Source organism: Ambystoma mexicanum, chromosome 3q (genome assembly GCF_040938575.1).
Source record: "Ambystoma mexicanum isolate Mex_15411 chromosome 3q, UKY_AmexF1_1, whole genome shotgun sequence".
Lineage (NCBI taxonomy): Eukaryota > Metazoa > Chordata > Amphibia > Caudata > Ambystomatidae > Ambystoma > Ambystoma mexicanum.
The window spans coordinates 718,678,385-718,706,150 of record NC_090926.1 but is presented as its reverse complement, the minus strand read 5'-3'; the positions used below and the strand labels follow the sequence as shown (position 1 = coordinate 718,706,150).

Here is a 27,766-nt window from a genome sequence, read left to right as displayed (position 1 = left end):
CGAGGACTTTGTGGGGGCTTCTCGATGGGCCTGAAAGACGACTCCCTCCGCGGTGGTAGGGAGACTCTGGTACCTGAGGGCGCCTCCACTGGTGTAGCCTCCACAGGCTGAGCCAGGGCCGCGGCGACATCCTCAATCGAGGTCCTAGCAGGGTGAATCACGGCCAACGTCACCTTCTGTACGCCCGGGGCCTTCACCTTCGGGGGAGGGTCCGAGCCTCGCTCCCCCTCTGCCGGAGTCTTCGAGATCGACCGGGGCCTCTCCAGAAGCTTCGCCGGGTTCTCGGACTTCCTCTTACCCGAGCCAGAGCGTTGGCTCATGGTTGATGGCGCCGGGGAGGGTGCGCCCTGCCTGGCAGCCAAGGAGTCCGACCGTTCGGCGCTCCCGGTGCCCGCGGACTTGCGGTGCTTAGCCTTTTGTTGGGCCCCCGTCGCCGGAGCACCCTCACAGGACTTAGAAGACCGCTCAGACTTCTTCTTCTTCTCGCCTGGCAGGCTCTTACCTTCCAGCCAGTTGGCGAGACGGAGGTGGCAATCTTTCATGGTCCGTTGCGACATGTTTCCACAAAACGCGCAGTCCTTTTCCTTGTGCGTCTTGTCCTCATGGAGACAGTAGAGGCAAAACGAATGCTCGTCCTCCTTGAAAACGTTCTGAAGCTGGCATCCAGGGCAGGTCCTGAATAGCTTCCCGGGCGTCGAGCTGCTTTTCTCCTGGGCCATGTCCGGGGTAGGCCTCGAAACTTTTGGAATCCTCCAAAAGTGTAACTCGATGAAATCTTCACCCTTGAGGGGCATAGAAAACTCCGAAACGGATCCCCGTTGATCGGAATTAGAAACGGTGGAGCTTGAGGCTCTTTTAACGGAAAAAATTAGAAAATCTCCTGAAAAAAGCGCGAAAACGCAGCAAAAGCTCGAGAGCTAAGCACGAGAACTCCCAACACTTGAACGTGCGGTAAAAATCTGAGGATGACTGCCAGGGGAGGGTCTTAGGGAGAGGGCAGTCATTGGATGGGGGCAGTATGACCCATAGACCAGTGATTGGTTACTACTGAGAAAGACAGATCAGAAACGAAACTGATACTGATTTCATCTATACCGAGGATTCCCAGCCTGACGACGGGGAATATTCATGAGCATGTGAATCCATGCCAGACCCCATGTTGGAGAATCTATTTTCTTGTTTTAATTCTTTCATTGTAAACTTTGAGGTTCACATGATTAAAACCCCTTCTTTTGAAAAAAGGGTGAGAAACTAAAGCGCTGCGCATGAAGTAGCCAATTTCTCATGAAGGGGATGGAAGAAGGGGAGAAAAGACTAGAACTCTTAGATAAACGCTCTGATCCATGGTAAAAGCAATGTGTTCCTGGATTTCGAAATGAAAGCCATCTCTTTTCTTGCCTTTTAAAAGTCTGTTTTACAATGAACATGTTCACAAATGTGATATTTCTATTTGTGTACTTTGTAATGCACCTTTGTAACGTTTTGATTGACTGTGGTGTATCATTTTAAATATGTGAAGCTGTGCTTACTACAATACTTTTGAGAGAAAAAGGAGGCTGTGTAGATGGCACACGAAATGTGAAAATCTTACTTTTGTGGCATGGATTGAAGGCCACCAAACATTGTTCTATCACAAATGGCATCTACAATTGATGTTAAACCAAGATTCCCTTTGGGATGATGACCTGACCAAGATTGATAACATAGGGAAAAGAGCACTAAGGTGGAAGAAACAGAATGAATTGTAGGTGGTTAAAATGGACTACCAAAGATCTGAAAAGTTTTGGCAATAAAAGAAAAAGTGTGGAGTGGGGAGGCTGCCCCTATATACTATATAATCTGTGTGGAGCTTTCACAAGTATTTGTCACTATAAATAGAGATTAGCAGAGGAGGCCAAACAAAAGAAGTAAACCATTGACCCTGAGATAATTGCCAGCTGGGCCCAGAGGACGATATGGCTTCTGGGTAATGCAAACAGTGCGATAGCCACAGAAAGAAGGAGATCCATCTCGATGAAGATGGACTTGAAGCTAGGGGAGTTGTCCCCATCATAACAGGTGGCGGCCAAGGGGAAGTTATTCGGAGAGTATTTCATAAAAGACATGGCAAAGTTTGCCAATACTTATTCATCTATGGATAAGGCGCAGGCTTCCCTCAAAAATATTTTTGGAATAAAGTCTTTTGACAAGGCCGGCAGAGGCAAGGGCCGCTCAGCCAGCTGGTACCCTCATCACAGGTCCTACAGTGACGGACATTACTGGAGAGAGCAGGAGGACCGAAGGGCCAATCCGTTCTTCCCTACTAGAGGAAGAAGCAGAGGCTGGAGAGGCAGTGGCAAACAGCATCAAAATGCCACAGATGAGAAGAGAAAGCGTGCTAGCGAAAGATTTAGAACCAGGGATACCGCCAGTAGGAGGAAGAGTGAAGCAGCACGCGCAAAGTTGGGTAGAAATATCCTCAGCTGATTGGTGAAATGGTTGATTTTGTACTGTTCATTGACTGGCTCAAGCAGCCCAGTAGTTCCAGTACCTAACGAAGGTACCAAAGGGCTTTTGCTGGGTTACTGGCTTTGATGGGTGAAGCCATCTTTTTAGGGGTAGACAAACTCGGCCCCAACACATGATGTGACAGTGCAATGATCTTGGTTAAGATGCTTGGACTGATGCAAGACAAAAGAGGAGTAACACTGAACTGATGGCAATGAGTGGCAGTTGTAAATCCCAAAAAATGCCATTGAGGAGGCCTGGAGTTCCAGTGCGCGAAGTCAATCCCCCTGCTGTACAGATGACAGGATTTGTACTGGAGCGACATCTGGATGCCTCGTCTTTCTTCAGTTGCATGAAAAATGTAAAGTAGAACCCTCCTGTGTTTCCTAAAGTTAAAACAACTCTATCGTCCTCTTACAGAACAATGTCATTCTCCTGCAGATGATTTGATTAAAGTTTTGGGGGGAAATGTGGAGGGAGGGGCTGAGGGAGTAGATGGGAGGGAGAGGAAGTTGAAATCCTGATCTCGCTACCAACAGAACCCAATAATCCAAGCACATCAAAGCATAGAAATCCATCCCTCTCTGTAAAAGGATGCGCTGTGGATTGCAACACATTATTTACTTTGATTCTCGGAAAAGGCCACAGAGGACTAGAAGAATCCCTTCTTTTTTCTGCTGTTGATAGGAGGAAGATGGAGGTGCCCCTCCAGACTAGCAACCCAGGAACTCTTGTAAGGACCCTCCCCATTACCATTATTTGTAGATCATGTAAGAATTCCTTGCAAAACTGCTTGACAGAAATAGGCTGAGGCTCTAGACATCGTTTGTTGAAGCATGAAAATGTTGTGTCCCTTCAAAAGAAAGACCCAAAGTCTCTGTGGGTTCCACTTTGAATTTGGTACTCTTCAAGGAGGCCACGTTCTCATAACTAGGCACAGATGCATATTTGTGGGTTGGGGTATCTACATGGCCCACTTGACACCAGTAGATCCATGCCCACCGTTTTGCCACATGCGATATCAGTGAGTAAGAGTTATTTCTTGTCCGTGGGGTGGCAGGTCTTTGGAAATCTGCATTGTCCTGCCATAAACAGAGGTTGCAATGACAGCATCAGTGTTTTCCTGCCAAAGGTGAAGTATACGGCTCAAACACTTTTCCCCCGATCAAATACAAAGCATTTTTCTCCTTCCCTCAGGGGGCAGAAAAAGGCAAACAGGACAACTGAGAAGTCACCCACTGAGACATGGCAGTGGGTTCATCTGTCAGGCATAATAAATTATAAGTTACTCACTGTAGTGACCAATGTGTTCCTAGTCCATAGTCCCCTTTCCTCCACACTGTATGGGCGTGCCTCGCTAGGGACGGGAAACTGAACCTTTCACCAGTAAAACATTGGCTTCCCTTTACATTTAGGTGCATGCGGACCTGGGAGCATGTGCTACGCTGACTCCGCCCCCTGCGCCACTCTTCGGTCCCCTTTCACGCATCGACAATATTAGTTGCTACGGGGGAGGATGTTGGGAAATATGGAGGAAAGGGGACTATGGACTAGGAGTAGGTTAGTCACTATGGTGAGTAAGGAACAAGTTACTTACCTGTAACTGTTGTTCTCCAGCATGGGTCTGGCATGGATTCACATGCTCATGAATATTCCCCGTCGTCAGGCTGGGAATCCTCGGTAAAGAAAAAACCAGTATCAGTTTCGTTTCTGATCTGTCTTTCGTAGTAACAACCAATCACTGGTCTCTGCGTCATACTGACCACAGCCAATGACTGCCCTCTACCTAAGCACCGCCTCTGGCAGCCATCTTCAGATTTGGAAGCACGTGAAGTGGCAGTATGACCAAGTGAAGAGCCGCAGAGGGGTAGGCGGGAGGGTTCGCATGTGAATCCATGCCAGACCCATGCTGGAGAACAACAGTTACAGGTAAGTAACTTGTTCCTTCTCCAGCATGGGGTCTGGCATGGATTCACATGCTCATGAATAAAGAATACATAGCAGTACACACATGCACAACCACGGGAGGTGGCAAAGGCTCAACATTAAGCATTACATCAAACTCAACATTAAGCATCTTACCTCCTCACCAGGCTCACCTCAGGCGAACAGGTTGCGCAGCACTGCTTGGCCGACCCTGGACTCCTCCCTGGAATCCCGATCGACGCAGTAGAATTTCGTGAAGGTGTGCGTCGACCTCCACGTAGCAGCCCTGCATATGTCCAGCAGGGGCACACCAGAAAGGAACGCCGTGGTAGCTGCGATCGCTCTGGTGGAATGGGCTCTCGGACGGCCAGGCAGCGGTCGGTTTGCCAACCGATGACAGTACATGATACAGCCGGAGAGCCATCTGGAAATGGAAGCCTTCGAGAGAGCCTTCCCCTGATTGACAGGTCCAAAGTTCACAAAGAGTTGTGACGTCTTCCGAAAACACTTCGTGCGGTCCACGTAGAACTTCAGCGCTCTAGCCACATCCAGCGAGTGCAAAGTCCTCTCAGCCGGCGACGAAGGCGACGGGAAGAACACAGGCAACACCAAGGGTTCGTTGAGATGGAAGTCTGACGGTACCTTGGGCATGAAGGAGGGGTGCGTCCTGAGCACTGCCCTCGTGTCGTGAAAAGTTAAGTACGGGGCCTTGCAGGAAAGGGCCTGGATCTCTCCCACCCGTCGTGCGGAGGTGATGGCCACAAGAAACGCTGTTTTCCACGACAGAAACTTCAACGGGGCCGAGTGCAGAGGCTCGAACGGAGGTCCCATGAGCTTGGTCAGCACCACGTTGAGCTCCCACGCCGGGGCCGGAGCCTTCACCGGCGGGAACGATCTGAACAGCCCCTTCATGAACTCTTTCACCAGACGATGAGACCACAAGGACGTCCGGCCCGTGGTTCTGGTGTATCGGGAGATCGCAGCAAGATGAATCTTGATGGACGCGTGTGCCAGTCCAGCTTTGGCCAGCGTCAGCAGGTACGGCAGTACCTGAGGAGCTGTAATCCGTAGAGGGTTAATCTTCTGTGCGTGGCACCAGACAGAGAACCTCTTCCATTTGTGTACGTAGCATTTAAGAGTCGAGGACGCCCTGGCCTTTGCAAGAACCTCTCTGCAGTCGGCCGGTATGTCGTATCCTCCAAACTCTAGCGCTGCAGGAGCCAGGCCTGCAAGTTCAGCGATTTCGGGTCGTGGTGGAGGATGGCGCCTCCTTCCCTGGAGAGTAGATCCGCGTCCACCGGCAGCTTGATTGGCGGGGACGCTGACAAGTCCAGAAGGTCCGGGAACCATATCTGCCTCGGCCACGCAGGTGCGACGAGGATCATCCTGCACCGTGACCTCTTGAGCTGGTTGACGAGCCGGATTAGCAGTGGCAAAGGAGGGAACGCGTAGAGGAACAGGCCCTCCCAGGGGAACGAGAAAGCATCGCCCATGCTCCTCGCCTGGGGAAACCTGCTGGCGAACCTCCGGCACTTGGAGTTCGTCGCCGTCGCGAACAGGTCGATCTGGGGTGTGCCCCACCGTCGGAAGAGGCGATCCACTAGATCCTGCCGTAGTTCCCACTCGTGGCACGAGCGCAGCTCCCTGCTGAGTGAGTCGGCGATGGTGTTTTTTTATCCCTGCCAGATGAAACGGCACCAGAAACATCCTTTGGGCGACGGCCCAATGCCACAGGTCCTGCGCCTCCTTGGACAGTGCTGGGGACCTGGTTCCGCCCTGTTTCCTGATGTAAAACATGGTGGTGGTGTTGTCGGTGAAGATCCTCACCACCTTGCCCTTGAGGGACGGAAGGAAGGACCCGAGGGCCCAGAACACTGCACGGAGCTCCAGGACGTTGATATGGAGGGACTTCTCCATCGGGAGCCAAAGGCCTCTCGCGTGCAGATTTTCGGTGTGCGCTCCCCACCCTTCCAGGGAGGCATCCGTGGTCACTGTCTCCTGGTGGTCTGGGGTCTGGAAGTCCATGCCCGCCGTCAGATGCGCGCGGATGCCCCACCACTGGACCGCTCGGCGGAAACTCTCGTCAAGTGTGATCCTCTCCTCGAAGCCGCCCGTCGTTTGGATCCAGCGCGCGTCCAGGAACTCCTGCAACGGGCGCATCCGGAGCCTGCACAAGGGAATGAGGTAGATCTTCCTAGTCTCATCCTTTGGATCGGCAAAGAAAGTTGGGAGTACTATTTCCTCGTTAATGTGAATGGAAGAAAGAACCTTGGGGAGAAAGGCAGAATACGCCCGAGCACCACCTTGTCCCAGTGAAACGTGGTAGAAGGCTCAGAAGCCACCAGAGCCTGAATCTCGCTGATCCGGCGTGCTGAAGTAAGACCAACCAGCAGGGCAGTCTTAATAGTCACCAGCCTGATGTCTGCTGATGCCATGGGTTCTAAGGGTTTGTGAGCCACCGTGCCCAACACCACATTAAGGTCCCAGACCAGATGTGGACGCTTGACTGGAGGATATAATCTAGTCAGTTCTGCCAAATGCCTTTTTACCTCCAGATAGGAAAAGAAGATGTTTCCAGAATTCTTGTAGACCCCTATGGCTGCCAGATGCGTATGGCAGGTGTCTACCTGCACACCTGAGCAAGACAGATGACCCGAGAAGAATAGCTCATCCTCCAGTGAGCATGTCAGTGGATCAAACTTGTTCGTCTTGGCCCAGTGGCAGAACCTGGTCCACTTGCCCCTGTAGCGACTCCTGATGGAGTCGCTTCTTGGCCCTTGTACGATAGCCAGGTTATCCTGTGAGAAGTGTAGATGCAGCAGGGTGACCTGTTCTGGAACCACGCTGCCAGGGCTAACCTTAGTGGAGCAGAGTGAACCACTATGCCCCCACCTGCTGGGAAAGTAGGTGGGCTAGACCCAGCGGGAGGTGGACTGAAGGTTGGTCCGACAGTCTGAGGAGCTCGGAAAATAAAAGGTCTTTCCGGCCACCATGGCTCTATCAGGATGAGTTGAAGGCTCTGACTCCCTGACCCTGTGAATCAGCAGAGTGGAGAGAAACGCGTATGCATTCATGCCATTCCACATGATCTGCAACGTATCCCTCAGCGATCCCCTGCCTTGCCCCAGCAGGATGCGAATTGAGGGCACCTCCTGTTGTTCATGGTGGCAAATAAGTCTACCTGAGAGTGGCCAAACCTGTCAAAAATCCCCCTCAGGACCGTTTCATTCAACTACCATTCGTAGTTATCGATCACCAGCCTGCTGAGCCTGTCCGCCTCCAAGTTGGATTCCCCCGGCAGGTGGACTGCTGATAAGTAAATGCTGTTGGACAGTGTCCACTCCCAAATGTTGATGGCCAGCCGGCAGAGCGGAGGGGACATGGTACCTCCCTGCTTGTTGATCTAATACATGCAGGTGGAGCGGTCTGTCTGCATGCAGACCGTCCTGCTGCTGATAATGGGGAGGAATGCTTTGAGGGCAAGCCAGATGGCCATCAACTCGAGCCAGTTGATGTATTCCAGCTGTTCCTGTCATGACCATACTCCATGGACACTCTGGTTGTCCAGTGGAGCGCCCATCCCTCTAGGGACAAGTCTGTGGTAATGGTGATCTCTGGAGAGGGCTGCCTGAACGGTCTGCCCACTAACAGGTTGGTCTCTGTACTGCACCACAACAAGTCCAGGTGCAGATGCTGTGGTATGCTGACCAGAGTTGCCTGGAAGCCCGTCTCCTGATTCCAAGACGGAGTCCCCCCTCCGACTGCCTATTTGGCATCAAGGCTTTAATTGGTAGGCTGCGTGGAGTGCGGCTTAACCCACCCCTTGTTGACCAGGGTTTCTACATCCTTGTGCAGAGGGATGCCAGTTCTTGTGGCAAGGCGGATGGTCAGCACCTCAGCCAGAACCCCTGAGTCAGGTGCATGCACCTGAATTTAAAGGACAAGACAATTTTCTGTTGAAAAGGCTTACGTTTCCCGTCCTTAGCAAGGGACGCCGATGCAGTATGGAGGAAAGTGGACAGGACCCAGGAGTATATTGCCCATTAATCTTTCTGTTGGTGGAAAGAGCAATGTGTGGGGACTACAAGATCTTCTGAGTTTTCCATATCACAGCAGGTTGAAAGGAAATCTGTGATCTTACTCGTCTATCAGCAAGAACTGCTGACAGAAAACAGACTTTGCCAGGACAGGCTCAGAAGTCTTTGAAGCTGGTAAGATCATAATGTTGATACAATCATACAATACTTTTACAGACCTTGGTTCAGTTTTCCTCTTCTGGCGTGTACTCGCTGGGATTGGTGGAGTCTATATTCCATCCGTTCCAGCTGATGTTCCTGGATGTGGTATCAGCCCTTGGGAGGCGTCGGATTTAAAGGACACCAGTGGTAAAGGAGGTGTCTGTGGAGGCAGAGGTGAATGTGGACACAAAAACATGACCTCTGCAATGTCTTTGAATAGATGAGAATACTTTAGTTGGAGGGATCCCATAAAGGGTAACAGTCCCAGGTAAGACTGGGTCAATGAGCACCTCACATAAGAGCTTGTAGTATTGAGTAGCTGGTGAAGAACATAACAGGCCTGAAAAAGAACCCCATATCCATAGGTAGTGGTGTGGACCAGTGCAATTGACACACAATCTAGCCTTCAACTCCAAACATCCGTTTCATCATAAATGGAAGCCTCGAGGAGTGGTCTGTACAAGGTGGAAGGAGCCCCCTCTTTAGAGCGAGAGTAATAGCTGCTGGGCTGTGACACAAAAAATCCCTCTTCTGCAGCAAGTGCCGCAGCCTTTGCTTGGGAAACCAAAAGGGTCTCCTTAACGACTAGTCCATGAAAGCAATTTTACCAGCCTATTGTGCATGTGGTGTCTAACAAGGAGGGCTGGGAAAGCATTGCAGTGGCATGACCTGGTCAAAAGGGCGCACAGAGGTTAGGTGGGGGCATAGCTAGCCTGCAAATGGCTGTGGGAGTGACGAGAGGATCTGCCCACAAGGGATAGCCCTTCCTATGCTGTGAGATAAGCACTAGGATGTGTGAGGGCAGCACCCTTGGCATAAGAGGGATGTTCATATACAGAAGCTACAGGTCCCTCCTCTGGCCAAGATTCAGAAAGGGAACAACTTAGAATCCAATAATCCCGGGCACCTCAACCCAGTAGCTGATGGGAGATTGCCATCCCAAACCCTTCGTTTGTTTGTTTTGTTTTATTTGTATAGTGCTCCAAACCCAGACGTAGAGGGCGCTTAAAGAGGATGTTTCCAAAGTGTGTCAAAAGCAAATTCAATATACAGCAGTTTACAGAGTATACCAACATAGTTAAGCACTGGGGATCACTTCCGATCACTTGGTGTGTTAGACCAGAGCAGACCCCAGTCGCAAGCACTGGTATGTGGAGGATTTAGAGAACCGCTCCCAGACCAATTAGTTGTGGGGAACAAGCCACCTTGCAAATGCCCAGGAAAACAAAGGTTGCTCACAAACATCAACAAAAACTCTGAGAGGGGAGCCACCAAAGTAGTTCTTAGAGTGCCAGAAACAAACTGTGAGAAAGCCAAAAGGTATCCCATCACAAAAAAAGGGACAGGTATGCCCCAAGAGGCAAGGAGTCTGCAGCTCTCCACACATTTTGGAATACAACTACCATCATCCCTCAACATTGATTATGCCAGCGAAGGCTGAGGCAAGCTGAAGTTCAAAACATTTTGAAAGTCAGAGAAAGCTCCCTGCTTTGGTTATTTGCACTGGCTAGAACCTTGGAGAGGCATAGACCTAAAGTAAAAGGTATGTAATGTGCAAAGAGCTAAGAAAAATGCAGTTTGTACTAGGAGCTTAACAAAGGAGGTAAACATGCCACCATATCTGCACGTCTATGCTGCATCCCAGGTTTTTTTTACATCTAAAGATGCTGCTTTGCACAATGCTCCAGTCCTGTTCATTTCACAGGGATGACATCCCATAAGTATGTAGGAAAGGCGATGGGACGTAGGTGTAGGAAGTCTGGCAGTGTCACAGAGTAGGGTTTCATATCATGAGTGCCTCTTGCACAAATTGTAATGTCAGGCAAGATGTTTTGCTACGTGTGCGCTTTACTCTGAGTATTTCTTGGATGCTTTCAGTTTGGGCTTGAGCTGCAAGGTTGCCGGTGGTTGAGGTGTTGCATGCACCTTGTGTCTTCACTGGAAATTGTATTTGTCAGGTTTACCTTGCGTTTAGAATTATTAAAGACACTTGATATTTTAGGGTTTATGATATTAGGTTTTAATCTTTTTATGTCATGGTTGTTGTTTTGTCAGCCTAATGGTCCTTACATTGTTTCCACGTTTGTGGGGGCTCAATTTCCCATCGTCGCCCATGGGTGGTCCCTATCGGTTCGTTGAAGAATTTCAGCTCCTTTCAAGTTCCTTGAACCCGAAAGGAGACAAGACTTGCTGCAAAAGTGAATAAAGCATACACAGCACAGCCACAATAATTACTTGACTCACATTGTAGATCTGAACACAATAGTTGTAAAACAAACACACATTGCAGTGTCCAAATGTTCTATTGAAAAGGTGTTGCATATCAAGTATCACGCTCCGAATTCTCCCAACAATTTGTTGTTTTAGAATCATTTATTTTGGCCCAACACAAAGGGCGTAATAGGCTAGGAGCAAGATGGTAACATGGTAAGAGGTCTCCTAATAATAGCTCTAATACAAATTCTGCCTTTAAAAGGCAGGACTGCAGTTCTTAAATTGAGTGATTTTTAAAGTGTCCAATCTTATGGCATGCGGTGCTATCCTATTCGGGTGCCCTCAACTGCACATACCCGTTTACTATTCTGCGATTCATATTACCCAATACTTTCTGCCAACTTCTCCCTTTTCAATGGAAGGCCACTGGAGGAGATAGGTTAAAGCGCGCACACACACTGTGCCTTTTCATGTATGAATTCTCTTCTCTTTCTTTTATCATCCGTCTCAATCTACACACAACTTGAAAGGCTACCTACCCACTCACTCAGCACTCCCCTTACATCTGCTCAGAATTCAAAATTAGCTTCACTTTCTAACCATCTACATATTTCTGCGCCTCTTGATTCTGTTGCCAACTGTGGTCCCTTAAAAATTCTTACAGCCTTAGACATTTTGGGACGTTAATTTCATTGGTTGTCTTCTTACCTCCAGCTGCTTGAACTCTGTCTCTTGGGTAGGATTTTTAATCTTCTCATCTTTTACAACATGCAAGTCCAAAAGGATCACTTTTTGGCTACTTGTATTTCTAATCTACAATACACCGTGAAATGTTTCACTTTTATGCTGACCAGTGTAAATTCTTTCATTCGAAGCTGTTGCAGGTCTGTGTGCTCTTATCATATAAACACCAATTCCACTGGGATACTCTTTCCTTCTGTGCAAACCTGTGCAAACTAATCTCATTTTTAATGCAGTTTCTTCTCCTTTTGCAAGGGACATCAGCGCCATCGCTGAAACTACTTGCATTGCAAGCTCATACCTTCCACTATCAGGAATATAGTGTGCAAAAATGTCCTTTTCTAAAGTTTCGTGCTACTAAACTTCGGACCGTCATACTGCTTCCGTCATACCTTAAGCATTTATCTTCTGTCCCATATTATCTTTACAAGTATATTTTTGCACCTTTCCAATCCTCATCAACACTACCACCCCCCTCCTTTTTAAAATTCCTTTCTCAGCTCATCTCCCCAATGTGGCTACCGTTACCCTAATGTCGTCGTCTGCGGTTCCACTGTATGATTTCTAACTGTAACAGACTTGATCCTCTCCTTTATGATCTTGTCACTTTCTATGTCCTATCTCTTCTCCGCTCTGCCCTTCATCTGTTAACCCCTATGGCTGGTTCCTCTTCAAGATTCGGTTTCGGCTTCCTCAATATTCAAACCAAAATATGTTCACCCTATCGATTTTCTACTGCTCATCGTCATTTATAATATGAACCATGCTCAAGACCCATTACCCATCGTATGTTTTTTCTGAGCTCACATTTTATTTTATAGGAATGCTGTAACTGATAGCATATAATGTTGCATATTCTCCGATTTGTTTACATAATTGCTGCTTTTTAAAAACGTACAATATAACTAAAGATCATTGAAATGATGCTCTAGAGCTGAGCTGGGACAGGGTATGTATGGCACAGATTCACTTAAATGCAGCTCTTAAAAAAATCCACAAAATAAATATATGACATGCCAGTAACCAACTTGATCCTTCAACCACACTCTTTTCGATTAAAACATATGGAGAGAGTCCCTTAACTGGAAAGCATCCACTTAAGCATTCTGACAAAGTCAGGATTGTGAAGGAAATCTGATGAGCACCCCAGTCTCACTGAAGATGCTCGAAGCAGCAGTTTTATAGCCATTACCCATCTTCCCAAGCTCATATTTGGAGGTTTTCAATATTAAATATCGCATATAAATCCTTTTATAGTGTACTGCCTAGCATTGCTGAACCAAAAAAAGTGTTGCAGAAAGACCAAATCACTGTCCATTCTGGACTACTTCCTGTCCTATTTTCCATACAAGAAAATAAATAATGATTTCTGAAGTAATTTCTTGTTTCACTTAACTCCGCAACAAAGAATGCTCCTACCTGGACCAAGCAGTGGGGAGCGGTTCCGCTGGGCACTTGACTGGTGAGCCGACTGTGGCTCAACCATATTTGCGTTAGTGGTGGTAGTGGTGACACCTGTCGTGCCGTTCTGACCAGTAGGTTTGTTTCTATCCCACAAGTTTACAGTTTTCTTATTGTAGTTATGAGGGTCACCCCATGCGGAAGTACCATCGTCAATTTCCATTTTGCGACGCATGGAGGGGGGCGATGGCTCCTCCCAGCCAGTGGCCTCACAGTTGCTCTCTTTATGTTTGGCTGGGACAGGTACAGTTACTGGTACTGGCACTGGGACCGGGACAGGAATAGGCACTGGACCAGGTCCCCCAACCCATCCAGACCCAGTCTGTTTAACAGACGAAGGTCCTCCCCAGCCACTTGCATTGTTGTCCTGGGGTTTATTGGACCAGTTTTGCTGAGGAAGAGGTTTTAATGATTCTCCCCAACTTGTACCTGGATTAGCCTTGGCGTTTGTGCTGTTTCCCCATGCACTGGACCCAGATCTTGCTGTAGTATCATTCCAACCAGGTCCAGACCGGTTGTCACTGTCCCACCCAGGACTGCTTTTCTTCCCATCTCCAATGGGTCCTGAGAGGGTTGAAGATTCGACCCAGTCTCCTCCTGCTCCTGTAGTCCAGCCTGGGTTCGATTTCTGCCCATCTCCCCAGTTCTGGGACTTGGGCTTATGAGGCTCAGCCCAGGCAGGTGACTTGTCCTCCTGATTTGTAGACCCACTCCAAGCGTGGACACTTTTGGCAGCAGCAGAATTGACAGCAGTAGAGCTTGCAGAGTCCCCCCAACCCCCTTGGCCATTTGACGGTTTGTTATTGTTTTCTCCCCAGCCTATATTTGCCGGCACGGCAGTGGCAGGTGGAGAGCTACCCCACCCTGATACTGAAGAGGTATTTGTACTGTTCATGATGGACCCATCACTCTTCCCCCCTGAGTTTGAAGGTTGAGGAGTTCCACCAACCCATGCATCTGTCCCTGCATCATTCTTTTGCTCAGCCCGTGCTGCTTCATTGAAGTCCCAGGCAATGTTTTGCTTAACAGGAGTCTGACCCCAGCCAGTATTAGACAGGACCCTTGGATCAAGGTCTTGCCTTGGTAATTGCATTTGCCCTTGGTCCATCATACCATTCTCCCCCCTCCGCCCCTCGCCATTCCCTCCCAGTCCATTAGTTCCTTCACTTTGATTTCCAGCACTACAATTGCTCCCTTCACTAGTTGTGGTACCGGATGCTGCAGCTTTGGCCCAAGAGTTCCTTTGATCATTGGCAGGATGCTGGCTGCTAATACTAGGGTTATCCCAACCTGTTGATCCTTTCCCATTGATGTCAGTGTTCTGAGGCTGATTTGGGGATTTACCCCATTCACCATTTACACCATTGGTGCTGCCATGGCTGACATGACCCCAGGTTCCAGAATGCATACCCCCAACATTCGCTCCACCTCTTCCCCAGCCCAGTGTTCCAGGAGCAGTAGATGGTACAGATTCCCATACGCTGCAAACATGTCCCTCCTTCTGCACAGCACTGCTGGATCCATTATGTTTAGCACTTAATGCAGAGTTCACAGTGTCTCCATTCCCCTGACTGAACCCAGAATTGCTGTTTACTGTGGCAGGATTAGCTTGGGACATTCCCCACACTGAACTGTTCATTCCATCACCACTGCCCCCACTGACTTGAGAAACTGATGATCCATTAGCACCAGAAAGGCCTTGTAGGTGGGGTGGGATGATGGCCCCCATACCAACAGCCATCCCCCAGTTGGGCAGTCCATTTGCCTGCATTGCATTAATAGGGTTTGGTGAAGAGCTCATGGGGCTAGTGTTATTTGGTCCATCAGTGTTAAGGTTCTGAGGTTGTACGCTGAAAGACACATTCTGAGAAGTGGACGTTTGTGGTTCTGTGCTCTCTTGTGGCAGCAAGCTTCCCCACGCACTCATACTGCCTGCTGGGTTCCCGTTTTGGTTCCCCATGCTCTGACCTATGGCACTGACTGGACTGCCAATACTGGGAGGGTTGCCTCCTCCCACAGTTCCATCATGTCCAAGCACAGGCCAGGCAGCTGGGTTGGCATTAGGGTTAAGGTTAAGATTAATGCCAGCATTGGAGGTGGAAGCACCCCAGCAGTTCTGACTCCTACCATCGCTGATCATGTTGTCCATCTTTCCTTCCCCATTGCTGGAAGAGCAGTGGGCTAGTCCGGGGTTGGCGCCTGGGGCCACACACCACCCCCGGGCTGGATTTCCATTGCCGTTCGCCCCACCTGCTCCAAGGGCACTCTGGTTAGAAGTGCTTTGGATGAGTGCTCCATTGATGCCATTATTGCCATTGGTTTTCTTTGTATGTCCAGTGAAGTTGCCTTGGGCACTCCCTGTAGCCATGCTACTATTCTCCGAACCGCAGTTGGAGGCAGAGTCAGCGTCTGTAGTACATTCTGAGGCAGGTACAGTCTCAGTTCCAGTAATGGAAGGCCACGCCTCTTTGTCAGTCCTGTCTATTATCACTTTATCCCAGCTGCAGTTGGCTTCGCCTCGGAAAGTGGGCTGCTGACCCCAATGGGAACTGTCATAGTGGTCTCCCAGTCCACTGTGCCCAAGATCTGAAATGATTAACAAACAAAAAATAATTATCGACGGAAGAAATCACTATACAGGTCTTACTTGAACAGTGCAAATACTCCTTTCACATTACTTTTTGTATTCGTATAGTCAAGACAATCGCAACATAAATTACAAAAGACTACTCTAAATTTGTAGAACAAATACACAAAGTAAGCCGACCACGGATGACTGAGTAAAGAGTGTGGACGTCTGCATATATCGTTGTCAAAGCCAAGCTCATTAGTGAAGGATACTGGCCACTTTGCAAATCAGAAAGCCATTAGCCAGGTAAACACCCAATGTGTGCCATGCGCACAAAACAAACCCCTCCCTCGCTCCAACAACACATGCCCCATAAACTAATCAATCGAGCAACAGTATTTTTGTTTCAAGGAGGCAGATATTTAAATGCCGCTGGTTATTTGGCTTTCAAGCAAGACGTTCCAATCAGATGACCAAAAATAAATATCACTTTTTTTTGTTTTGGGTGTTAGGTGTGTTAAATGACTGCAATCAAGCAATCCCACTAAGTCATGCCTCGTCAGGGAAGCCCAAGGGAAGCCCTTATTTATATATTTTTATGGCAAGTTATAATCTGGATGATGAACCCTTGTATAAAGCCCCTCTCTTTGAATCCCCCTGACCCCACTGAGCCAAGAAGTAGGTTTGTTTTGCAATTTAAAAGGTTTATTTGAAAAATTAAACAATATATATCACACTTTTTATAAATAAATTGATATTTGAAATCACACTTGTGATTATGAGCAGTAATCAGCAATAGGTAATCCTACAATAGCACAGTTCTGGTGACTTATGACTAGGAATAGGGGAATAAGGTATCAGAGAATGCTTTATGGTTTCAAGGAGATGCAAAGATGAATAAAAGGCACTACAGAAATAAACTTGACATGATTTCAGCAAAAGATAATATGATCACTTTTTCTCAGACAATTCACTCCCCCCTATGCAATGTAAGGAGATGGAAGTAACACACACAGTCTTCAGGGATACAATCACAATACAATACGAAATTCAGTTCCCCCCTAGCAAGCGTAGCGAAAAACAGGTATGATTTTAAACACAGGCAAAATCCTTTTAAATGTGGTGGCAATGAAGTGAAAAATATACTCAAATTGCTTTTAATTCCCTATAGGAGGTTCAGGATGAGTGAGAGATACTTTAAATCAGTTCAGGCCAGCCCTATCAATGATTCAGGGATGGTTATCAAGTTGAAAACAGAATTCCGTGATGGGAGCAAAAGACAAATGTTTTTACACGTGGCTGGAATGAAGCAAAATGTCAAATCGCGGCAATTTAGTCGCGTGCGACGAGCGCAATTACGGAGGAAATATAAGGAGTAGAAAGACGGTTTAGAGCTTGTTAGAAAGCTCAGAATCTCAGCTTCTATCACAAACGCTTCAAGAGATACTGACTATTTTGTGAAGGTAGTTTTTCAGAAATTAAATTTTAAAGTTTCAGAATGACAGATGACAGTTTGCAGCTTTGAATCAAAAGAAGGAACACGATTTCTATGATGCAGGTTAAAATAGTTTGAATTAGATTATTTTAAACTAAGAGATTGGTTTTGCACAGTTCTGGCTGAGTACTCGCACTATATTTTGGACAGGAATGCGACTTCGTCACGGATCGGGTCAGGATTGGCTGCGGTTCTCTCGCCACTGGGTACTGGTTCTGCGCACAGCGATCTGGGTCAGCTCTCAGCACTGCACAGTTCTGGTCTCTCTGGTCTCTCTGGAGATTGATGGATTTGAAGTCTGGAGTCTCCCGGCAAAGCGTCCCACAAGAAAGTGGAAAGCGAATGTCCCTACCTGTCCTGCACAGTCTCCTGTTATGTGTTTAGAAAGTGGGTGGGTCGGCTCATTCTGCATGCCCAACCCTCTCAACTTATCATTGGCCAGTTCCTCCTCTCTCCCTTGATTGGGGGAACTGAGTTGTGAGTCCGAGTGATGCTGCCATTTACAATCTATTGAAGAAACGTCCCTTTGCTTTTGGTTTAGAAATCACTCTCATAACTAAACATATTTCCCAAACGCCCAAGTGGTTGACATTACATGTACAGATTGCAGATGACTTAAGGTAAATTCTGGCCCAACTCTGATATTCCTGGGGGCTTGCATTCAAAAATGGCAACTTATTTTCGTTTTTAGTTGGTTTACCAATGTTAAAACTTTACCCAAAATTACACAAATGTACACCCCCTTCTACACATATTCCAGTAATTTACTAGGTCTCTAGCATAAGCACAGTGTCTGCAGTATTAATAATTAGCAGGGTTCGTTCCTAGGACACCGCACAAATTGGAGTTTGGTCTCAAATTGTGAGGGCCTTTTCCATTTTGTGGACCCCCAAACTGCACATTTCTGTGAGCTTAATACAAGATTTTTTAAGCAATTTAATCAAACATACATTTGCTGCAATATGAATTCACACTCCAGTCTGGCCCACCCCTAGGAACTGGGAGAGTCAGGGATCACAGGTCTCCTACCAGGTAGAGCTCTGTTTACAGTCAACACCCAAATCAGCATATCCTATTCAATGGAAAGAGTCTACTGTATCGGCTGAGGTCAGCAGGCCAGGGGGCCACTCTGCATTTGGTTAGCATGTCCATGTGATCTCCTGGCTTCTTGTGTGGAGTTCTGAGGTGAGAAGGTTTCCCAGCCTCTTGGACTGTTCATTGAATCAGCCTGTCTTCTGTGAACAGCAGGTGTTTATGAATTTTAATTAACCAAAAGGCTTTGAAGTTTCCAGCTGGCTCAGGATCCTTTGGCAACTCCTGAAGTACAGTTCTACTGTCAGAGTTTAGACCGCTAGCACCGGTTTGTGGAAAATGTCGGTACTGCACCCATTTTTGGGATCTGTCTTGAATTAATGCATTTCAAAAAGGGGATTTTGCTTGATAGTATATGATCCTTGCTTAACATAGTTTTGATGGGAATCCTTACAGTAGAATAAAGTAAAACACTCAACCAGGGTTTAATTTTTGTTTGGTGGTTTCGTGCCCATGATTTTAGCAAATTTTTGACATCAAGAAAATTAATTCCGAACAGTTCTGGGTTGCTTTTGGCAATCAGCATTGCCATTCCCAATGGTTTCAGGCTACTGTGTGTGTAGCCCAATGGTGGTTATAGGCAGTGCCCTCCTGTGCTCACAAACATAGGCAAAAAACGGCGGCAGCCTATTCTTCATGTTTTCCCTGTGCACTTTCTGGGGAGTTCTGGCCATCATGATGTTTTCAATGCCAGTAATGCACAGTTTTGTGGTAGGGCTTGGATGCATGGGTAAAAACATCCCACAAGCGGCGCATAAGCAAGCCAACACAATTGCATTAGAGTAAAGATCAAAGTGAGATGATATGTGAAGAGGGACGCACAGCTTGTGGATGATGTTCAGTTATTTACCCATCCATGTTTATGTACCCATCCATGCATGATTGTGATAAATCCACAGCTTGCTCCCCACTACTACCTGCCTCTCCCTGCCAATAACACACCAAAGTGGGATCTCTTTGAGAAAAGCTCCATCAATCAGCAAGATCAAACGTTGTCCTGTCAGTATTCATTCTAAGCTGTCCTCAGAGATAATGGCTATAAATATTCTACTGGTGTAATACAAATGTCTAAATAAAGTGTGCCTTCTTCCACTTGATTTATATCTGTCCTTGCACTGAAGTACTGTTAAAAACATGCATTGACAAAGACCACAATTTTGGCTTCGTTATAGGTTTTAGACAGGCACTGCAATCACGTGCCCAGGTAATCACACAATTTTGCTGCGTTTGCCTTCTTATTGACTAGTACCATTATGGCAGTGCGTAGCAAATGCCTATTGCATGTATACACAAATGTTCCTGCTTTTGCCATCGTATTGCCAGGTAGTACCAATATGGCAGTGCCAAGCAAAACTGTTGGCTTTGCTGATGCTCGTTTCCTTCCATGTCCCCCAACTATTCCGTTTGGACAAATCCTACTCCTTTTCTTAAATACCAAACAACTGCAGAAAACAATAGGGTACCACCAAGTGTTGAACTCTAGTGTCACAATGTCAATTCCAGACATTTACGATGCAATCATAATAAAAGATAGCCCACTTCTGGCTGTTAATAAAAATAATAAAAAGACCTCCCTGAGAGTTTAGCAATTTCCCAGATTGTAGCACGGATTCCAAATCTCGATCACATGAATACTTTGGGTGCTTTGAAACACAATTTCTTGATGTATAAGCGCCTTACAAATGCACAATAAATAAATGAATAAATAAATACAAAGATCCCCATTTCCCCCGAAATAGACTGACGATCAGTGCCAACTTTTGGCTGAATTTTCCCACCTGAATCAAGCAAAAATGATTCAGATAAAAAAAAAAAATCTTTTTGCACCTTTCATTGGTTTTTTTGGTTTAGTGTGCTCGGAGCACAAAGCGGGATTAGATTCCAGGTCTAGGACTCGGGGCGAGACTCTTACCCACAAGATCACGTGAATGTCTATTCCGGATGTCTATGGAATCACTTTTTAGAATTGGAATTATGCATCAGGAAATCTACAGCTTTGCAGGTTTAAAAGATATGCAACTTGTATACTTTGCCAGCAACAAACAGTCCTCTTTCAGGTTATTTTACAGGTGTGCATAATCTTCTTAGAGGCAAATGTTCATGGTGGTGGGTTGGGCGATCAGTAGGAACAATTCCACCCCTTCACATTCACATCACTGGTGGTGTCCCACAGTACAAAATTTCCATTTCTAGGACTGTTGAGCACAGAATATCCCTGAAATAGGTAGAACCTGCACGTTACATGCGATTTCATCGAATCCAAAATAACCAATCCAATTACAACTAATAACAAAATAACAAATTCCAAAATAAATTCCTTTTTGATGTTTTGGGGGGGTCCCCAGCACAATCCCCCGCCCTTTTTTGTTCCTAATACTTTTCCACTACCCCCAAAACCACTATTCTCATTCCCGCCCCCTTTTGTTTTTTTCCAAATTGCTATTTTGGAATTAGTTATTTTGGATTCGTTATAATTGGATTAGTTATTTTGTGATTCTACATAATCAATGCATACCAACCAGCATATATGCATACTGGGTTTAATGAAGTGTGTTAGGAAGAGTTCCATCTTCACACAAAATTCAGTACCATTTGGATCCAAGGATTCTATATCACAGCAAGAACAGGAACGTTACCATTCAGTCCACAGTAATACCTAAATTAAAAGTAAAGATGTAAAAGAGGCTCAAGTGTAAGGGGTTACGAAAAGTAACACCCTAGTTTCTTCTTGGGAAAGGAGCACCATTCAAAGGACCTGATAAAAAAGAAAATTAAGTTGCGCAACAGCCACCCAATAGGTTTGCATTCATTTTCAAAAAAGGTCACCTCTGTGCAGATTCAGTCATCTGCACTACGCACAGTAAAGAAATAAAATGTAAACGCAAGCAAAATCGCCTTTGCACCGTTTTGCACTTTGTAGTGCAAATAGTAAATGCGACCTGCCATTTACGCAAGGCAGGTAGCATTTAAAAGTATTCCTACGTAACCAGTCTGATCTCGGCAGGTTCTAAACAGAACTCTGGGGGTCATTACGACCCCAGCGCTAAGTGGTTAACGGCGCTGTAAAAGGCTGCGGCGCCGTCAACTACTTAGCGCCTAATTACGAGGTCACTTTGCGGGACCTGACCTTAACGGCTGGTGTAGACCAGCCGTTAAAGTAGGGACCAGCAAAGGGACCTTGGTGCTAATTACCGTACCACAATTTGCAGTACCGTAATTAGCGCCTTCCCCATTCCCATTATGCCCTATGGGGCCATGGGGAAATGGGGAAATACCGCCCGCCAACCTTGGAATGGGGCAGTATTTCCCCATTTCACCATGGTGGACACGTTACGATACCGGCACCAACTATGGTGCTAATAGCTCCATGGTTTAGCGCCGGTATCGTAATGAGGGCCTATATGTTCTTTCATCGTCACGCTTTCTAACGCTTGCCTTTTAAATATGGAGAAAATAACGAAAAAGTTAATCACATTATTTTGGTTGGGGGTGCCCCCCCAAAATCCCACCTCCCGCACCTATTTTTTTTACTATTCCCAACCCCCCCCATCCACCATCTGCCTTTTTACACCCACCCACCCACCTCAAAGAAATACAATGATTTTTTTCCTTATTTTCTCCACTTTTAAAAGGCACTCGTTAGAAAGCCTGGCGATGAAAGAACGCCATACCCTAAAGAGACAACTGCCATAGGAATCCATTGATTTTGCACTGGCAATAAAGTACACGCTTGCATAAAACCAAGTGGTCAAAATCAATTAAAGTAGTATAGAGAGCAAACAAAAGACAGGAATACCACTTTTGCACGCTCCGGGGACTTACAAAATGGCCCTCATAGCATCTATCGGTCCACACTGTTGACTAAAACCGAAATACATGCATTTCAAAAGAGCACGGAAAATAATTACTTAAACAAGTACTTGTTAATGTTTGAAGCAGAAACTGTACATAACAGTGTAATTTGCGAATATCGTGTTAAATGCAAGGCTATAAGCAACACTTTACTAACAATTCCACACAAGTAAAATCCGTTACATGGCCAAGTATATTATCTGTGGCACATGGGAACCCCACCAATCTTCTTTAATCTTCAGTCAGTGTCTTTCTTTTAATTTTTCCCTGGCTCCACCTTTACAGGCAAGGCTGACGCCTCTGATGTTGGCTTCCTTAGTGATACATTTTTCACACCTTACCACGGTAGGCAATTTCTTTTAGGACGTCATGCAATGATGAATGGTTTCGGTTAACTCACATTTGTTTATGTCCACTTTGTAGAGGCTATCGTCCACAGTTCCATTTCCTGCAGCAATGGCATTGGGGAGTTCAATTCTTAAAAAATGGCATGAACCACTATTTATAAATCTAACTTCAATATTATAATTATTAGCACTTTTGGTAGTTGCGGAAGCCAATTTGGTTGCTCCAAACCCAGGCTGAACCTTGTTATAATGACAACTTGAGTGGAAGGAACAAGTTACTTACCTGTAACTGTTGTTCTCCAGCATGGGTCTGGCATGGATTCACATGCTCATGAATATTCCCCGTCGTCAGGCTGGGAATCCTCGGTAAAGAAAAAACCAGTATCAGTTTCGTTTCTGATCTGTCTTTCGTAGTAACAACCAATCACTGGTCTCTGCGTCATACTGACCACAGCCAATGACTGCCCTCTACCTAAGCACCGCCTCTGGCAGCCATCTTCAGATTTGGAAGCACGTGAAGTGGCAGTATGACCAAGTGAAGAGCCGCAGAGGGGTAGGCGGGAGGGTTCGCATGTGAATCCATGCCAGACCCATGCTGGAGAACAACAGTTACAGGTAAGTAACTTGTTCCTTCTCCAGCATGGGGTCTGGCATGGATTCACATGCTCATGAATAAAGAATACATAGCAGTACACACATGCACAACCACGGGAGGTGGCAAAGGCTCAACATTAAGCATTGCATCAAACTCAACATTAAGCATCTTACCTCCTCACCAGGCTCACCTCAGGCGAACAGGTTGCGCAGCACTGCTTGGCCGACCCTGGACTCCTCCCTGGAATCCCGATCGACGCAGTAGAACTTCGTGAAGGTGTGCGTCGACCTCCACGTAGCAGCCCTGCATATGTCCAGCAGGGGCACACCAGAAAGGAACGCCGTGGTAGCTGCGATCGCTCTGGTGGAATGGGCTCTCGGACGGCCGGGCAGCGGTCGGTTTGCCAACCGATGACAGTACATGATACAGCCGGAGAGCCATCTGGAAATGGAAGCCTTCGAGAGAGCCTTCCCCTGATTGACAGGTCCAAAGTTCACAAAGAGTTGTGACGTCTTCCGAAAACACTTCGTGCGGTCCACGTAGAACTTCAGCGCTCTAGCCACATCCAGCGAGTGCAAAGTCCTCTCAGCCGGCGACGAAGGCGACGGGAAGAATACAGGCAACACCAAGGGTTCGTTGAGATGGAAGTCTGACGGTACCTTGGGCATGAAGGAGGGGTGCGTCCTGAGCACCACCCTCGTGTCGTGAAAAGTCAAGTACGAGGCCTTGCAGGAAAGGGCCTGGATCTCTCCCACCCGTCGTGCGGAGGTGATGGCCACAAGAAACGCTGTCTTCCACGACAGAAACTTCAACGGGGCCGAGTGCAGAGGCTCGAACGGAGGTCCCATGAGCTTGGTCAGCACCACGTTGAGCTCCCACGCCGGGGCCGGAGCCTTCACCGACGGGAACGATCTGAACAGTCCCTTCATGAACTCTTTCACCAGACGATGAGACCACAAGGACGTCCGTCCCGTGGTCCTGGTGTATCGGGAGATCGCAGCCAGATGAATCTTGATGGACGCGTGTGCCAGTCCAGCTTTGGCCAGCGTCAGCAGGTACGGCAGAACTTGGGGAGCCGTAATCCGTAGAGGGTTAATCTTCTGTGCGTGGCACCAGACAGAGAACCTCTTCCATTTGTGTCCGTAGCATTTAAGAGTCGAGGACGCCCTGGCCTTTGCAAGAACCTCTCTGCAGTCGGCCGGTATGTCGTATCCTCCAAACTCTAGCGCTGCAGGAGCCAGGCCTGCAAGTTCAGCGATTTCGGGTCCTGGTGGAGGATGGCGCCTCCTTCCCTGGAGAGCAGATCCGCGTCCACCGGCAGCTTGATTGGCGGGGACGCTGACAAATCCAGAAGGTCCGGGAACCATATCTGCCTCGGCCACGCAGGTGCGACGAGGATCATCCTGCACCGTGACCTTTTGAGCTGGTTGACGAGCCGGATTAGCAGTGGCAAAGGAGGGAACGCGTAGAGGAACAGGCCCTCCCAGGGGAACGAGAAAGCATCGCCCATGCTCCTCGCCTGGGGAAACCTGCTGGCGAACCTCCGGCACTCGGAGTTCGTCGCCGTCGCGAACAGGTCGATCTGGGGAGTGCCCCACCGTCGGAAGAGGCGATCCACTAGATCCTGCCGTAGTTCCCACTCGTGGCACGAGCGCAGCTCCCTGCTGAGTGAGTCGGCGATGGTTTTTTTTATCCCTGCCAGATGAAACGGCACCAGAAACATCCCTTGGGCGACTGCCCAATGCCACAGGTCCTGCGCCTCCTTGGACAGTGCTGGGGACCTGGTTCCGCCCTGTTTTCTGATGTAAAACATGGTGGTGGTGTTGTCGGTGAAGATCCTCACCACCTTGCCCTTGAGGGACGGAAGGAAGGACCTGAGGGCCCAAAACACTGCACGGAGCTCCAGGACGTTGATATGTAAAGATTTCTCCGTCGGGAGCCAAAGGCCCCTTGCGTGTAGATTTTCGGTGTGCGCTCCCCACCCTTCCAGGGAGGCATCCGTGGTCACTGTCTCCTGGTGGTCTGGGGTCTGGAAGTCCATGCCCGCCGTCAGATGCGCGCGGGTGTCCCACCACCGGATCGCTCGTCGGAAACTCTCGTCGAGTGTGATCCTTTCCTCGAAGCTGCCCGTCGTTTGGATCCAGCGCGCGTCCAGGAACTCCTGCAACGGGCGCATCCGGAGCCTGCACATGGGAATGAGGTAGATGCAGGAAGACCTCATTCCGAGGAGGGACTTGATGGACCTCACCTTGGCCGCGTCGGCCACCAACATCCGTTGCACCTTGCCCAGGATGGTCCTGGTCCTCTCCTCCGACAGGGAGGCCAGACGGGACACTGTGTTGAGCCTCGCTCCCAGAAACAGAGCGTCTTGCGCGGGTACCAGGTGGGATTTGGCGTAGTTCACGGAGAATCCCAGGTCCGTGAGAAGTTGGACGGTCCTCGCCGTGTGAACCACGGCGAGCTCCCTCGTCTTGGCTCGGATGAGCCAGTCGTCCAGGTAGGGGTAGACGTGGATCCCCTCGCGGCGCAGCTGCGCCGCCACCGGTGCGAGGCACTTGGTGAACACCCTGGGTGCCGACCGTAGACCGAAGGGGAGGGCTTTGAACTGGTAATGACGCCCTTGGACCACAAACCTGAGGAATTTTCGGTGCCCCTTTAGGATGGGAATATGGAAGTAGGCATCCTCCAAATCCAACGACGACAGGAAGTCTCCTTCCTCCAGCTGACCCAGGACGTGCTGGAGGGTGACCATCCGAAACTTTTGCGCCTTGATGAACTTGTTCAGACGTCGCAGGTCCAGGATGGGGCGCCATCCCCCCGTCTTCTTCTTCACGAGGAAGTATCTCGAGTACACTCCGGAGCCCCGAAGCCTCTTTGGGACGAGTTCGATGGCGCCCTTCCTGAGCATCGCCTTTACCTCCAGGAGAAGTTGAGGGACGTGAAGTTCTTTCCTGGCCACGGGGGGGACGCGTGGACACCTTCTTTGAAACTCGAGCGCGTGGCCCCGGGCCAAGGCGTCCAGCACCCAACGGTCGGTGGAGATGGACTCCCACACGCTGATGAAGCTCGCCAGCCGGCCTCCCACCGGGGTGCTTTGGTGGGGGCCCGACCCCACGGTCGGTTCAATCCTGCTTGGACGAGGCTTTGCCGCCTCGACCTCCTTGGCGACGACGGCGGAGTCCGCCAGACTTGCCTCGTCCTCTGTAGGCCTCCTGAGACGACGAGCGGGCCGCTTGACGGTAGGTGGAGAAACCGCCGCCGGAACCTTTGGAGGCGCCCTTGCCTCCGCTGCTCCGAAAGGGCGTCCGTCGTTGCTGCAGAACTCCCAGGGCCCGGGCCGTCTCAGTGTCCGCTTTAATGGCCTGAAGGGAATCGTCCACGGTTTTGCCAAACAGGTTGTTCCCATCGAAGGGCATGTCCAGGACTCTGGTCTGAACGTCTTGACGGAAGTCCGTAGCCTTGAGCCATCCACGCCGCCTAAGGCAAACGCCGTTGCCCAACTGGCGGAACCCAGTGTCGGCGATGTCCGTCGCAAAGGTAATGGCGTGGTCCGAAGCCACCTCACCTTCCTGCAGGATCTCCAGGGCCTCTGTCCTCTTGTCGTCCGGCAGGAAGTCCAGCAGGGGAGCCAGTTTGTACCAGAGCTCCCTGTCGTAGCGGGCCACGATAGCCAAGGCGTTGGCCGCTTTAATCGTCGTCGCTGCCGACGAGATGACTCTGCGTCCCATAGCGTCCAATTTCTTTCCCTCACCGTCCGGTGGGGAAGTCGATGTGGAGGCCGCACCCCCCCCCCGCTTTCTTCCTGGCCACCGCGGAGACGACGGAGTCCGGGGTAGGCTGCGCCCGGAGGCACAGGGGGGCCGTGTCCGGGACCCGGTACTTCTTCTCGTACCGGTCTCTTCTAGCTGGTGTCGTGGAAGGGTTCTTGAGGAGGGTGAGGCCCTCATCCCAAATGTCGTCCAATAGAGGCACTGAGAGGACCGTCTTCCTCTTGGCCTCGCGCCGCTGATAAAGGAAACCTTCCTTCTTCTTCTCCTCAGGGCAGAGTTGAAAAAGCTCGGATGCCCTGGAGATCATGGAGTGGAACGATCCAATCTCGTCGGGCGGAGAAGCCCTGGTGGGAGGCGACGACGGTACATCCTCGTCGTATACCTCGTCGTCCGTACCCGTCGCTGCCGTGTCAGTCCCCGTATCATCCCCTCGGGTGGACGGGGAGGAGGGCTGGAAGGGGCGCGACGGCTGAAAAGGAGGCGGAGGGTGGATCCTTCTTTTCTTGGTAGGGGGAACACCAGAAGGTCCCGGTTCTGGGTCCCCCGACGGGAGAGGTTCCGTCGGCAACGGTAGTCTCGTCCTTATCTCTGAGCATAAGGACTGTATAGCCAACAAAATGGCCGCCGAGTTGTCTCACGGCGCTGGCAGAGGGGAATCCGACGGGCGATCAGGGACCCAGTCGGTACCCTCGACGATGTCGTCGTCACCTGCGTCGGGATCCATCCCGACGGGTCGGTCTTCTTCCACGCCGAGGCCGTGGCTTAAGACTTCGACCAGCTCCTCCTCCGAGGTTGAGGCCGAATCTACGACGACGCCCTGCCCCCCCTTTTTCTTCCCCACGGGGGATTTCACGGGGGTCCTATCGATGGGCACAAAAGATGACTCCCTCCGAGGTGGCAGGGAGACTCTGAGCCCCGAGGTCGCCACCACTGGTGTAGCCTGCCCAGGCTGAGCCAGGGCCGCCGCGACAGTTTCGAT

General features: G+C 49.0%; 1 protein-coding gene across 11 annotated transcripts in view; it reads right to left on the bottom strand.

Annotated features, from left to right (window-relative positions):
* TNRC6C (trinucleotide repeat containing adaptor 6C) overlaps window positions 1-27,766 on the bottom strand; it is a 1,467,646-nt gene that overhangs the window by 949,218 nt on the left and 490,662 nt on the right. For all 11 annotated transcript variants that reach the window (XM_069654647.1, XM_069654638.1, XM_069654641.1 and 8 more), the window contains exon 5: window positions 13,026-15,653. In XM_069654647.1, the coding sequence (XP_069510748.1) occupies window positions 13,026-15,653 (2,628 nt within the window). The remainder of the gene's footprint in view (window positions 1-13,025; window positions 15,654-27,766) is intronic.